The sequence below is a fragment of the Saimiri boliviensis genome, chromosome 2 (assembly GCF_048565385.1).
Source record: "Saimiri boliviensis isolate mSaiBol1 chromosome 2, mSaiBol1.pri, whole genome shotgun sequence".
In the NCBI taxonomy this organism is placed as follows: domain Eukaryota; kingdom Metazoa; phylum Chordata; class Mammalia; order Primates; family Cebidae; genus Saimiri; species Saimiri boliviensis.
In genome coordinates, this window is record NC_133450.1 from 158,783,821 (window position 1) to 158,799,248 (window position 15,428).

The 15,428-nt window shown below is 41.9% G+C and overlaps 1 protein-coding gene across 2 annotated transcripts in view; it reads left to right on the forward strand.

The window, feature by feature from the left end:
• Positions 1 to 391: 391 nt before the first annotated feature.
• RCL1 (RNA terminal phosphate cyclase like 1) overlaps positions 392 to 15,428 on the forward strand; it is a 60,102-nt gene continuing 45,065 nt past the window's right edge. The window contains exon 1 of one of the 2 annotated variants that reach the window (XM_074394774.1): positions 392 to 715. In XM_074394774.1, coding sequence (XP_074250875.1) covers positions 580 to 715 — 136 coding nt within the window. In that variant the 5' untranslated portion in view covers positions 392 to 579. The remainder of the gene's footprint in view (positions 716 to 15,428) is intronic. The other variant, XM_003935669.4, reaches the window with a different exon arrangement.

Below are 15,428 nucleotides of genomic sequence, written 5' to 3' on the forward strand. Positions count from 1 at the left end.
ATCTTCACCCCAGTAGTTGCCGTAAGTAGTGATGCTAAGAATCCAGCACGTCGTAGGTATCAGTGTCAGTCCGCCATCTCCCCTTGCTACCATGCCAAGGGGGTACCCATAGGAGACTGCCCCGACTGGCAAGTGCCGCGCCGGGGTTCCCGGGCCACCCTCACGCGTTCCCTCCAGCCCCGCGCTGTTGCCAGGGCCCGGGCACCGCCTAGCTCCTCTACGGACCAACGGCCGCGCGGCTTGAGCACCGCCTAGCTTCAGCGCGAGCCAATGGAGGCGCGGCGCGGCCGACGCCCTGATCCTGCGCGGGCCAATAGAAGCGCGGCCCGGAGCAGGGGCCGCCCCGGCCTGGCGGGGAGGCGGGGAGTTGGCCACTGGCTCCGCCCCGCTCCCCTCTGACCCGGTGTCTGGTCTCTTCGTCTTCCTGTTCCAAACCACGTGGACGCGTCGGGGCTGTGGGAGGCAGCTCGGGCCGCCGCCGTCGGTGTCGCCGCCACCACCACCGCCTGGGTCACTAGTCCCGCGTCTGTCCGAAGTCGCCGCTCTCGGGCTGCCCACTTCTCTGCGGAGGGCGCGCACATGGCGACTCAGGCGCACTCCCTCAGCTACGCGGGGTGCAACTTCTTGCGCCAACGTCTGGTCCTGTCTACCCTGAGCGGGCGTCCAGTCAAAATCCGAAAGATTCGGGCCAGAGACGACAACCCGGGCCTCCGAGGTAACTTGCAGTGGGCGGCGCGCGGCGTGGCCGCGGGGGCTGACGGGAGACGGAGCTGATGTCCTGGGGTCCGCGCGGCGCTGGCTGAGGTGCTAGGTGTCCGTGAGCGCGTCGGGGAAGGCAGGTGGCGCGTCGTCTCCAAAGCCGAAAGCGCACAAACGGTGGGGGAGGCGGGGTCGGGGCCCGAGGGGAGTGCTCAGCTGCGCGCTGCGCTCGGCGTCTCCAGGGCGCTGGTAGTAAACATCTGCACGTTTTCCGGTTTTACATGTGGCAACAAATCCCTGGCGTCGCCCCCTCGCTTCCCTTCAGTCCCTTTTGCCCTCCCCATAAACCTCTTGAAGGAGAAAAACAGTTTTTTGGATCGAAATGTGGTGAATGAACCGGGGGAGAGACATTGGGAGAGAAAAGTACCTCGGGTTGTTTATCAGCCCTGTCTCAAAACAGGTCTCAGAAGCAGCTGCCCCCTTGGACACCGGCTGTTTCTGTTGCCATGATTTCTCAGCTGCCCTCACACTTGTCCTTGGGTGTGGATAAATAAATTTTAAAATTCTGTGTTTGTTTTCAGCTGTGACTGTGATGTGCGCAGGACAAGAGCTTTGAGGTAGATTTTTAACAGTCATGGGCCTGATTGCCTTGACTTTAGAAAAGGGATTGGTGACAAGCGCTAAACTGCAGGCTTCCAAGCCCACTTTTTGCTCTACAAAGGTACCTTAACAAAAAAAAATAGGCTCCACTTAAACCCACATCGCTTAAATGGCGCGGGTTTCCAGTTGGCCCTGGTTTACCCCTAGCCCCCTAGAACGAGATACATGCATTTAAAAGCTTCTGACGGGTGGTTATCCCAAGTTGGGAGAGTAAATAGGAGAAAAGGGGAAAACCTGTCTGTAAATTGAAGGAGAGTGATGGTGGTTGGTCTTGGGAGCTTCCTGGGTGGTGCTGATATGTTTCATTTTGCACTGGTTCTTGTTTTATCATCTGTCTGAATGCATTTTGTTTGGATAGTTAGATCTCTGCCTCTCTTGGGTGGTGATTGGTCGCACATAATGGGCAGAAGATGCCATGCCATCGATGGAGTTAGAAGATTAGGAAGGAAAGAACCAGAATATGCCAGGTACAGTGGTGAGAAACCTAGTGATGGTAGGAAGAACTTGTGTTGGTGGTTCCTGTCCTCTCTCTCCTGCTCAAAAACATTGAGAAAGTTAAGGAGAGACCACAATGGTTTATGCCACTTTTCCCTCAACAACTGTTCCACTTAGTTTGACCCTTGGGCAAAGTGTTTGCTTGATTGCTCTGTGGCATTCTCAGCCAGCTCTACATCCGCTTTACCCCCAGGTTAGCTCAGAGACTTGGCACTAGCTAGATACGGTAATAAGATGGGCTTCTGTTTTCTGTAAACAGTAGGCGTAACCTTTTTTTTTCTCTTAAAGAGAAATGGAAGTATAGCCTGGAAACCTGGGCTTTCTAAAAGAAATCTAGTTCTGTTTAGGAATTTTTCTCTTGACAGGTGGACTCCAGTTTAATATTTAATGTTCCAAAAGATGCTGCTGCTTCTCTTCCTCCGCTGTCTGTGAGCATCGTTTCAAAGCATCTTGCACGTATGAGCTACCATTTCTTCCAAGAACAGGGCTTGGCTACTTGGCACTTTCTTGAAAGGGTGTCAGACGCTGATACCTGTGGGATGTAGAACTGATTCACGTTAGGTGTGCTGGTATTTTATAAGGAGCGTTACTATAGAGCGTTATTTGCCTTACCTGGTTCATATACCAAGGGAAAAAAGAGACTTAATTTTTTGTACATCCTGTGCTGGCCTGAGGGCCTCAGAAACCTTGTAGCTGTTGTCTGCTTAATTTCTTTCTGGGTTTTTTTTTTTTTTTGAGACAGAGTCTCATTCTGTAAGGTTGAAGTGCAGAGGTGTGATCTCTGCTCACCGCAACCTCTGTCTCCCAGGTTCAAGCGATTCTCCTGCCTCAGCCTCCCGAGTAGCTGGGATTACAAGTGCCTGTCTTCGTGCCCAGCTAATTTTTGTATTTTTAGTAGAGACAGCGTTTCACCATGTTGGCCAGGCTGGTATCAAACTCCTAACCTCAAGCGATCTGCATGCCTTGGCCTCCCAAAGTGCTGGGATTACAGGTGTGAGCCGCTGTGCCTCACCTGTCTGCTTAATTTCTTACAGAGGGAACTGATAGATATGCATTTGGAGATATACATGTATATGTGTATATGTATACGTGTACATATAAGTATGTACATATACATATGCACATAAACAGATGTAGTATCTGCCTGACACATGGTTTCTGATCATAGCCAAGGGAGTCCTTGGTAGCTTGATAGAAGATGTAGCCAGCAGGCTATGTTGCCTCTCATCTGTCCCTTTCTGCCTTTTCCTGACTCAGATTCTCAGAGTTGGAAAAAAACTCAGAGCATATCCAATAACATCTTCAGCTCAAATGCAAGAATCACAACTCTTAAAGGTGCTTGCTTAAACATCTCTCATGGTGTGGGCTTTGGAGGGTAGAGGTAGTACTGGAGGCTTTCTGCCTCAGGAACATTTATTCAGAAAGTGTTTATTGAGCCCTAGTATGTGCAAGGCTTTGTGGGGGAGTATATATGTGAGAAGCTGATTGCCCCTGCTCTCACGGAAGCATCTAAGTAGGAAGTTAGTAAGTTTGAGTGACTTGAAATAGGAAGGATTCAGTGTTGTACAGGGGCTCAGTGGAGTTCAGAGCAGAGACTTCCCTGAAATTTACAAAGGCAGGCAGTTTCTGATCTGGACAGATAGGATTGAGATGGTGGCTGCGGAAATCATTGTTTGCTACATAAACAGTTGTTGTTGTTGTTGTTTTTAAATTTACTTTAGAATCAGGTGCATGTGCATGTTTGTAACATGCATATATTGCATACTGGTGGGGACTGGGCTTCTAGTGTACCCAATATCCAAATAGTGAACATTGTACCCAATAGGTAATTTTTCAACCTCCCTCAGTCTTCCTCCTTTTCCAGTCCCCAGTGTTTGTTATTTCCATGTTTATGTCCACGTGTATCCATTGCTCAGCTCCCGCTTATAAATAAGAACATGCAGTATTTGATTTTCTGTTTCTGAATTAGTTTGCTTAGGATAATGGCCTCTAGCTCCATGTTTCTGCAAAGGATATTATTTATTTATTTATTTATTTTTTTTTTTTGAGACAGTGTCTCGCTACATACTTTTTAGTATGTCACTAAAAAGACAAACACCAAGAATCCTAATGACCAATTTTCAGATACAGTATTATATTGTTTGGAAGCTGTTGTATAAATGTGCGCTCTCTTTTTCATTTTCTTTCTTTCTCTTTCTTTTCCTTTCTACAGCCTCAACCTCTGAGCTCAGGTGATCCTCTCACCTCAGCTTCCCGAGTACTTGGGACTGTAGATGTGTACCGCAGCTCCTGGCTGATTTTTAAACATTTTTTCGTAGACATGGATTCTTGTTTATGTTGCCCAGGCTGGTCATGAACTCCTGGACTCAAGCAGTGCACCTGCCTTAGCCTCCCCAAATGCTGGGATTATAGGCATGAATCACCATGCCCAGCCTGATTTCATTCTTATTTTATGACTGTGTAGTATTCCATGGTGTATATAAACCATATTTTCTCTATCCAATCAACCATTGGTGGACACTTAGGTTAGTTCCATCACTTTGGTATTGTGAATAGTGCTGCAATAAGCATACAAGTACAGATGTCTTTTTTGTATAATGATGTCTTTTTCTTGGGTAGATACTTAGTAGTGGAATATATGGTAGCTCTGTTTTTAGTTCTTCGGGAACTCTCCTTATTAAAGAAACAGTTTTTAAGTCAAAAATTCTTTGTTTTCTTTATTTTACTGAGGTAAAATCCTTAATTTGTTATGGTCATAGTACTTGGCAATTGAGAGCTTGGGCTCAGTATTGGATCTTGGTTTGAGTACGAGTTCTGCCTTCCGCTATTAGCTCTTGGTCCTTGGGCAAATTCTTTTAACATTTCTGAGCCTCAGATTTTTCACCTGTAAAGTGGAGCCAGTACTACTGACCTCTCAGGGTTATTGTGAGGACTAAATAAAATAATACTGCAAAGTGTACTGAAGAGTACCTGGCACATAGGAAGCATAAATGTTAGCTGATTTTATTATTGTGTACCTTCAACCCACTGGGTATAGGTCTGCTCCTGGGCAGGCCAAATCCATTCCTGTTTTTGTGTGGAAATTTTTCAGATATTTGAGGAGAATTAGGCCTTCTCTAAAGTTTTCCTTGTAGGTGATTGTTTCCGTTTCCACATATTTGTATGTTATATGTAAAGCACAGTGGTTTTCAACCACGGGCACTTATGTTCCCTAGGGGACATCTGACAGCATTTGGAGACATTTTTGATCATCCTAGGTTGGCGGAGGGGAATGCTACTGGCCTCTAGTGGTTAGAATCCCAGGATGCTGCTAAATATCCTACAGGACAGCCCCCTGCAACAAAGAATTATTCCATTTAAAATGCCAATATGTAGAAAAAGCCTGGCCTACTTGACTTTAGAAATGAAGTTTTTTCTTTCCCTGTATTCCCTAATGAATTCCTAATGATTAGGAATAGCAGCATGTGACACCCAGAAGACTACACAAGGATTTAGAAACAGATGAGACACAGGTCAAACTCATGACTTCAGGCAAATCAGTGAATCTCTTAAAACTGCCCCCTTCCATTGCAGAGGGGTGGTAAATACTGAAAAGAATACGAACCCCAAAGAAGGAAGGTCCTGGGATGGTTGTTAGGATTGTCCAGCCACATGTATAATTTATGCTTCATTTTTGAGGAACGTGAACAATTACGTCATCTTGTTGTACTCTTAATTTAATTGAAGAGGAAGTAAATATTTTTTGTTGTTGCTGCTGTTTTACTGAAGGTAAAAAAGCCAACACATAGGTAAGATAGTTGGTGAAGGCAAACGTCCACTGAGAGACAGAGCTGGAAAGAGAACGTGGCCAGCTCCTGCCTGAAGGGCCTGTTCTCTCCTATTTCACGGCGTGATGGACCTGGGTATTCCTCACCAGTAAGTTAAAGCAGCTGTTCAAAGTGCCTCTGTCTCTGGATTTCATGAGGGCTGTGTCCTGCAGGGTTCAGTTTAACAGTCTCTGTATAGTGTAAGGTCTAAATGGAGAAGAATCCCACCAGAGTAGTTGTTTAAAGTTGGAATAGCAGAAATAATGGACTTGAACAAGAGTATTGGTATAGGAGTTGGGAGACAGGATCCCGAGCAGGTCATGTAACTAAGCCTCAGTGTCTTCACCTGTGAAACTGAGTTACTTGGTCCCATGGTAGAGTGATACACATGGGCTTAGGCTGATAAAATTCTGAAAAGGAAGAGCTAAGTGGAGTTTTAATCAGAAGATTCCTTTAAAATATGCTGAGGAAGCATGCTACAAAGAGGTCCTTTGAAAGGTAAAACATGTTTTGGTACACCAGTGCATTGTTTTGGGAATAAATCTGGTTGTTCCTAAAGTGGATCTTTTGAAAGGAGGATGTGCCTGTATTTTATTTCAGCCTAGTTTGGGACTCAGAATTCTTGATGGATAACTGGTTTTGGGGAGTGACAGATAACTGTGCTACTAACTGTAGATTGAATATGTCCTGTTGATTGGGAACATGCCCTTTTGTGCCTCTAATGACAAAGTGTGCTTCCAAGTGATGATTTTTGGCTGCCCAAAATAAGACTCATTTCTTCTTCTTTTTTTTTCCAAGACAAATGCCAAGAATTCTAACGACCAGTTTTCAGATACAGTATTGTTGTATAAATGCTCTTTCTCTCTCTCCCTCTCCCTCTCTCCCTCCTTTCTTCCCTTCCTCCACCCCATTCCTCTCCTTTTTCCTCTCTTCCCTTTTCTTTTATTCATAGAGATGGGGTCTCACTATGTTGATCAGACCGATCTCAAACTCCTGGCCTCCAGTGATCCTTCTGCCTCCCTGTCCCAAAGTGCTGAGATTACAAGCATGAGCCGCAATGCCTGGCCATAAATGCTACTTCACATGGAACTTCTACCATTTTTTTTTTTAAAACCAAACTTTTTATTTTGAGATAATTGTAGATTGACATGCAGTTGTGTGAATAATACAGAAAGATCCTGTCTGTACTTTATCCAGTTCCCCTCAATGGTGATAAATGGAAAAACTACAGTACAATGTTAGAACTAGGATATTGACATTGATACAGTGAAGATACAGGACATTTCCGTCACTTCCAGGATTCCTTATGTTTGTTGCTCTTTTGTTGCCACACCTAGTATCCTCCTTCCCCCACTTCTTAACCCTTGTCAGCCACTGATCTCTTCTTTGATCTCTGTAATTTTGTCATTTGAAGAATGCTCCATAAATGGAATGATACAGTATGTAACATTTGGATTGGCTTTTTTCTTTTTTCTTAAATTGTTTATTATAAATTTAAAACTTTTTTTTAAAAGGAAAAAAAAAAAAACTCGAAGGGCCTTGAGTGAGTCCTGCATTATTTTTTAATTTAATTTTATTTTTTTTTGAGACGGAGTTTCGCTCTTGTTACTCAGGCTGGAGTGCAATGGCGCGATCTCGGCTCACCACAACCTCCACCTCCTGGGTTCAAGCAATTCTCCTGCCTCAGCCTCCTGAGTAGCTGGGATTACAGGCACGCACCACCATGCCCAGCTAATTTTTTTTTGTATTTTTAGTAGAGACGGGGTTTTACCATGTTGACCAAGGATGGTCTCGATCTATCGATCTTGTGATCCACCTGCCTCGGCCTCCCAAAGTGCTGGGATTACAGGCTTGAGCCACCGTGCCGGGCCTAGTCCTGCATTATTTTTTGTCACTACTTCCTCATTTGGGAGTGAGTAATTTGCATGCTTGCTGCCTTCCTTGGATGTGGTAGCCATTTCTCAGGCTGTCACTCCTGAATCAAACACTCATTCCTGTCACCCATGGTCACCATGGTAGGCAGACTGACTGTCGTCAAAAGTTGATATGGTAGACGTTTGAATGGGTCGTTGCCACCATGTGGAGGTGTGTGATTAGCCTGAGGTTATCTAGAATCACCATAAGGATTGGCTTTTTTTTTTCATTTAGCATGATTCTCTGGAGATTTATTCAAGATGTTTTTTATCAAGTTTGTTCTCTTTTATTGCTGAGTATGAAATTCGTGGTATGCTGATTATGAGTTCGTGGTATGAAAATAACACAGTTTTTTAATTAACCTGTTGAAAAACACCTGGCTTATTTTCTTTTTTTTTTTTTTTTTTTTTTTGAGGGGAAGTTTCGCTCTTGTTACCCAGGCTGGAGTGCAATGGCGCGATCTGGGCTCACTGCAACCTCCGCCTCCTGGGTTCAAGCAATTCTCCTGCCTCAGCCTCCTGAGTAGCTGGATTTACAGGCATGCGCCACCATGCCCAGCTAATTTTTAGTATTTTTAGTAGAGACATGTTTTCACCATGTTGATCAGGATGGTCTCGATCTCTTGACCTCGTGATCCACCCGCCTTGGCCTCCCAAAGTGCTGGGATTACAGGCCTGAGCCACCGCGCCCAGCCACCACCTGGGTTATTTTCAGTTTTTGGCTGTCTCAAATAAGGCTGCTATAAAACTTTTTTTTTAGTGTCTCTCTCTGTTGCCCAGGCTGTAGTGCAGTGGCATGATCTTGGCTCACTGCAACCTCCCTATCCCGGGTTCAAGCAATTCCCCTGTCTCAGCCTCCTAAGTAGCTGGGGTTACAGACACCCACTACCATGCCTGGCTACTTTTTTTATTTTTAGTAGAGACGGGGTTTTGCCATGTTGGCTAGGCTGGTCTCGAGCTCCTGACCTCAGGTGATCCACCCACTTCAGCCTCCTAAAGTGCTGGGATTACAGGCATGTACCACTGCACCCAGCCAGGTTTTTAAAAATTTTTATAACTTTTTTATGTGAAAATAGTCTTCTTTTCTCTGGAATAAATGCCCAGGAGTGCTCTTGCAGGGTTGTATGTCTGTTGCATGTTTAGTTTTTAAGATATTTTTAAGATATTGCTGCCCTGTTTTCCGGTGTGGATGAACCTTTTTTTTTTTTTTTTTTTTTTTTTGAGATGGAGTCTTATTCTGTCATCCAGTGGCTTGATCCTGACTAACAGCAACCTCTGCCTCCCTGGTTCAAGTGATTCTCCTGCCCCAGCCTCTCAAGTAACTATGATTACAGGCACACATCACCATACCTAGCTAATTTTTTACATTTTTGGTAGACATGGGGTTTCACTATGTTGGCCAGGCTGGTCTTCAACTCCTGACCTCAAGTGATCCGCCCAGCTTGGCCTGCCAAACTGCTGGGATTACAGGTGTGAGCCAACATGCCTGGCCTGGATGTACCACTTTTTATTCCTATTTGTAATGGTTGAGAGATTCATTTTCTCTGCATCTCATTGGTATTTGGTGTTGATACTACTTTTAATTTTATTCATTCTGATAGGTATGTTGTGATGCCCCAGGGTGGTCTTAAATTGCATATTCCAAATGACTAATGATGTCTTCAGTGAATTGTTTTTCCAAGTCTTTTGTCCATTTCTAATAGAATTATTTGTATTAACTTTTTTGTTGTTGTTGTTGAGGCAGGGTCTTGCTTTCTCATCCAGTCTTTAGTGCAGTGACATGATCGTGGCTCACTACGGCCTCAGCCTCCTGGATGTAAGCAATTCTTTCATCTTAGCCTCCCAAGTAGCTGAGACTAGAGGCACATGCCATCACGCCTGGCTAGCTTTTAAATTTTTTGTAGAGATGGGGGTCTCGCTGTGTTGTCTAGGCTGGTTTTGAACTTGTGACCTCAAGCTGTCTTTCTGCCTCAGCTTTCCAAGGTAGTGATACTAAAATTGTGAGCCACTGTGCCTGGCCTCTACTGTTGCTTTTGAGAGTACTTTAAATATGCTAGTCCTTTGGCAGATTTGTTGTTTGCTAGCATTTTCTCCCACTATGTAGCTTGTCTTTTTATCATTTTAATGTGGTTGTTTGCAGGGGAAAATATTTTAATGTTAATGATCTAGAATTTTTTTTTAATACAAACAATCCCATAGCATTTATTGACATCTTGTAATGACATAAGGGTAATCAAAACAATGTGAATCAATGTTGATACTGGACAAAGTAAAATTATTTGTAAATATGTTATTTTTTTTAGGGGGGATCAATTGTAAATGGTATAATAGTTTAAATTTTGGTTTCTATGTTCATTATTAGTATATGGAAATACCATTGAGGGTGTGTGTGTGTGTGTGTGTGTGTATGTGTGTATAAGTGTATCTTCCAACATTGGTGAATTTATTTAAGAGGTTTTTTCCTTACCATTTCCTTGGAATTTATTTTCTATGTAGCTAGTCATGTTGTCTACAAATAGTCACAGTTTGATTTCTTCATTGTGATATGTATGCCTTTTATTTCCTTCTGCCTTATTACACTGGCTAGAATTTCTAGCACTATATTAAGTAAAATGGGTGAGAGGGAACATCCTTACCTTGTTCCTTAACTTAGGGGGAAAGCTATATATTTTCATAGATATAAAAAATCAAGTCAAGAAAGTAATCTTATTACAATTTTTCTAAGTTTTTTTTTTTTAAAACAGTGAATGAGTGTTTTCGTCCAGTGCTTTTCTGTACCAATTGATGTGACCATGTGATTTTTCTTCTTCAGCCTATAAATATGGTGCATTGCCTTGATTGATAGTTAAATATTGAACCAGCCTTGCATTCCTAGAATAGATTCTGCTTGATCTTTTTAAAATGTATATATTGCTGAATTTCATCTGCTAATATTTTGTTAAGGATTTTTGTTTGTTCATGAGCAATATTGATCTGTAGTTTTCTTTTTTTGTTTGCTTTGGTCTGGTTTTGGTATCAGGGTAGCACTAGTTTAAAATCAGTTGGAAAACTTCTTGTTTTCTGAAAGAGATTATATAGGATTGTTTTTAATTCTTTAAATGTTTGGCAGAATTTTACAATGAAATCATATGGGCCTAGAGATTTATTTTTTGGGAGTTTTTAGATTATGCATTTCATTTCCGGAATATTTATAGGACTATTCAAGTGATCTGTTTTGTATGTGTAAGTTGTGGTAGTTTGTGTTTTTTGAAGAAGTGGCCCATTTCATCTAACTTGCGCAATTAATAAATGTAGAGTTTACAGTATTTCCTTATTATCCATTTGATGTCTGCAGGATCTGTAGTGATATCTCCTGTTTCATTCCCGATGTTGCTAATTGTGTGTGATGTGTGTGTGTGTGTGTGTGTGTGTGTGTGTGTGTGTGTGTCTCCTCACCTTTTTGGTCAGTCTTGCTAGAGGTTTGTCAATTTTTTTGATCTCGTTAAAGACCCATTCTTTGTTTTACTGATTTTTCTGTCTTGCTTTTCTGTTTTCAATTTTATTTATTTATGCTTTTTATTATTTCCTGCCTTCACTTGCTTTGAGTTTATTTTGCTCTTTTTTTTTTTTTTTTTTTTTTTTTTTTTTTTGAGACGGAGTTTCACTCTTGTTACCCAGGCTGGAGTGCAATGGCGCGATCTCAGCTCACGGCAACCTCTGCCTCCTGGGTTCAGGCAATTCTCCTGCCTCAGCCTCCTGAGTAGCTGGGATTACAGGCATGCGCCACCATGCCCAGCTACTTTTTTGTATTTTTAGTAGAGACGGGGTTTCACCATGTTGACCAGGATGGTCTCGATCTCTCGACCTCGGGATCCACCCGCCTCGGCCTCCCAAAGTGCTGGGATTACAAGCTTGAGCCACCGCGCCCGGCCTATTTTGCTCTTTTTCTAAGTGTTTGAGGTGGAGCTTAGATTATTGGGAACTTTTTCTGTTTCCTAGCATATGCATTTAAAGCAATTACATTTTTGTCTCAACGTTGCCTTAGTTGTATCCCATGAATTTTGTTGTATTTGGTTTTAATTTTCATTTAGTTCAATATAATTTTTATTTCCTTTGAAACTTGCTCTTTGACCAATAGGTCATTTATAAGTGTGTTGTTTAGTTTCCATGTGTTTGGATATTTTCTGCTATTGACACTTAGAACAAATATATATTCTCTTGTTGGGTGGAGTGCTCTATAAATGTTGATTAGATTTTATAGGTTCATGGTGGTGCTGAGTTCTTCTTTGTCCTTGCTGATTTTTCTGTCTAGTTCTTTTGATTATTGAGAGTGGGGTCTCTGATAATAATTATGGATTTATCTTTCTCATTCATTTGTATCGTTTTTCTTTGTGTATTTTACAACTTTGTTGTTTGATACATTTTGGATTGCTACATCCTCTTAGTGTTATATTGACTCTTAGTGTTACACTGATTTTTTTACTATATAATATGTTTAGTATTTTTTATTTTTTTAAGACAGGGTCTCCCTCTTTCATCCAGGCTGGAGTACAATGATGTGATCTCTGCTCATTGCAGCCTCTGCCTCTTGGGCTCAAGCAATCCTCCCACCTTAGCCTTCCAAGTGGCTGGAACTACAGGCGTGCACCACTGCTCCTGGCTAGTTCTTGTATTTTTTATAGAAACAGGGTTTTGCCATGTTGCCCAGGCTGGTCTCTGAACTCCTGAGCTCAAGTGATCCACTTGCCTTGGCCTCCCAAAGTGCTGGGATTATATATGTGAGTCACCGTCTAGTAGTTTTTTAGGGTGGAAGAAATGCTCTAGTTAAATAGGTGTAGAGAGGGATTACTTTGTTCCAGTGTGTTCATGAGGACCAGTATTGAAGAATTCAGATAAGATACTTGAAAGGCAGTAAAAGTAGCCTAAATCATAGAATTAGGTTCCCCTTGATGGTGAAAATTATCACAATCAAGGGCAACCTAGGTTTTCATATAAGCCAAGCATCATATCTATAAAAATGTGAAGATACAGGACAAAAAAGTTTTTGATTTCATTTTATATTATAAAAGTAATACATGTGTTTTTGGGTAAGCAACTCTTAATGTTCAAAATTCGAAGTAATTCGTGCAGGTTACATCTCTTACTGCCTCTGGCTAGTTAATTCTTGCTGTGTCACTACCAATCATATTCCTAAGATGCAGTCTTCCAGACCTTTTTCTGTATATGTACTTTTTTTTTTAAAGCACAAGAATGTTGTCATTATTCCATGGCAGCACATGAGCTTCCTAACATTATTATTTTTTTAAATGGCTACAGACTGGTCTCATAATACAGACATACCAATTTATTTAGCCATTTCCTTAGCTATATTTAGTCATCTTCAGTGTTTGTCATTAAATAAGGCAGCAGTAAAATTTTCTTACATATATCCTAGCATTCTTATATTTCCGTAGGAAAGAATTGTAGATGTGAAATTGCTTGGCAATTATGCTTTTTAAAACAAAAAAATGGAATATGAGATCAAATCAAAATACGTGAAATTCTCTTCATTAACTGGCAAGATACCCTTTCCCTTAATTGATATTTCTTCCCTCAACAACTGTTCCACTTAGTTTGACCCTTGGGCAAAGATTACAGTCATGGGCCACCACGCCTGGGCAAAAGCTGGTCATTCTTTAAAAGAGAAAGAGAGGGGGATGGGAGAAAAGAAAGGGAAAGGAAGAAAGAATATTATATCAATATCAAGATATAAATTGATATTTATATCTTCTTTTATTTTTTTTCTTGAGACACCTTTAATGGCATTTCTGTATCATGAAGTTAGAGATGTGATTGAGGTTTTTCTTTGCTTTTTGTTTTTTTTTGTGTTTTTGAGATGGAGTCTTGCTCTGTCACCAGGCTTCAGTGCAGTAGTGTAATCTTGCCTCACTGCAACCTCAGCCTCCTGGAATCAAGCGATTCTCATGCCTGAGCCTCCTGAGTACCTGGAATTACAAACGTGCACCACCACACACAGCTAATTCTTTGTATTTTTGGTAGAGACAGGGTTTCACCATGTTGGCCAGGCTGGTCCTGAACTCCTCATTTCAAGTGATCTGCCTGCCTTGGCCTCCCAAAGCACTTGGATTACAGGCCAAGCCACTGCATCCTGCCACTTTTTTTTTTTTTTTTTTTTTTTGAGACCAAGTCTCACTCTGTCACCGGGCTGAGTGCAGTGGCCTGATCTTGGCACACTGCAATCTCTGCTTTTCAGGTTTAAGTGATTCCCCTGCCTCAGCCTCCCGAGCAGCTGGGAGGCTGAGGCAGGCAGATCACTTGAAACCAGTTCAGTGTATTTCTCCTATCTACATGTGTTTTTGTATCTGTTAACGAGCCTTTGGCTGTACTCCCTTCTCCTCTTCCTTTCCCTGCCTCTAGTAACCACTGTTCTATCCTTTACTTTCTATGGGATCAATGTTTTTTTGGCTTCCATGAGTTATATGGTATTCATCTTTCTATGTTTGGCTTTTCTTACTTAACATAATGTCCTCCTAAAGCTCCTTCATGTTGCTGCCAGAACTTCATTCTTTTTTGTGGGTAAATCTAATTCCATTGTGTGTGTGTGTGTGTGTGTGTGTGTGAATAGTGTTGCAGTAAACCTGAGAGTACAGATATCTCAGCAACATTGATTTTTCTCCTTTTGGTATATACCTAGTAGTGGGATTGTTAGGTCATATGGTAGTTCTATTTTTAGTTTTTGACGAATATCCATACTGTTTCCCATAATGGCCATACTAATTTACATTGCCACCAACAGTGTATACAAATTCCTTTTTTTTTGTATCCTTGCCATCATTAGTTATTTTTTATCTTTTTGATAATTGCCATTCTGACTGGGGTGAGATAATATCTCATTGTGGTTTTGATTTGTATATCCCTGATAATTAGTGATGCTGAGCACTTTTTCATATATCTGTTGGCCATTTGTATGTTCATACCTCTTTCCAAACTTGGGAACTTTTCAGCTATTTCATTTGGTAGGGTTTCTGTGCTTCCTCTTTTTTCCTCCTCCTGGAGCTTGCATAACATGAACATTTATTTTCCTGTAAGTGTTGTAGGTGTTCTTCACTCTTTTTCATTCTCATTTCTTTGGGAAGGTAATTTCAAAAGACATCTCTTCAAGTTCAGAGATTTGTGTCTTACGCTTGATCATGTCTGCTATTTAAATTATATTTATTTCATTCATTGAAGTCTTAAGCTACAGGAGTTCTGTGTATTTTTAAAAAATGATTTGTAACCCTTTGTTGAATTTTTGTTTTTTTAATATATTGTAAATTAAAAAATTTACCCAGGAAGCATCAGATCTGGCCCAATGGGGTGAGGGTAGAGGTAGGTGGAGTGGCGTCATGCTGAAAGGTACAGTGTAGCCACTTGAAGCTCGGCTTGAGGAAGTTGGGCCACTGGTCTAGGGTGTCTGAGTGGTGGCTTATCCTCAGGGAAAAGGAGGAGGTTTTGCTACTTGCTCCTGGAGTAAGACACACTCCAGCCATAGTTCTAATTCAAAGATGGGAGTGTGCAGGCCACAGGGAGTTGGGCACAGTGTTTACTCCTTCTCTTTGGGGAGCACAGCTATGTATACTCCAGGCAGCCTTAGGCCTGTGAGGACTGCAGGGTTTCTCAGTGGTGAGGTCTGTTAAGTGTCCAAGGTGTTGATAGGGATTGCTAGGAATCTCTTCCTTACGTCTTTGCAGCGGGGAGAATATGTCATCTCATTCTATCTTGGTCTGTAAGGTTTCTCCTTTGGGTTCCCCGCTGATCCTGGTTGGGGATTGGAGTGATAGAACCTTGGCATTTCCTTCTGCTCTCTATGTAGTCGTCTCAATTTTTTAAAATAAAC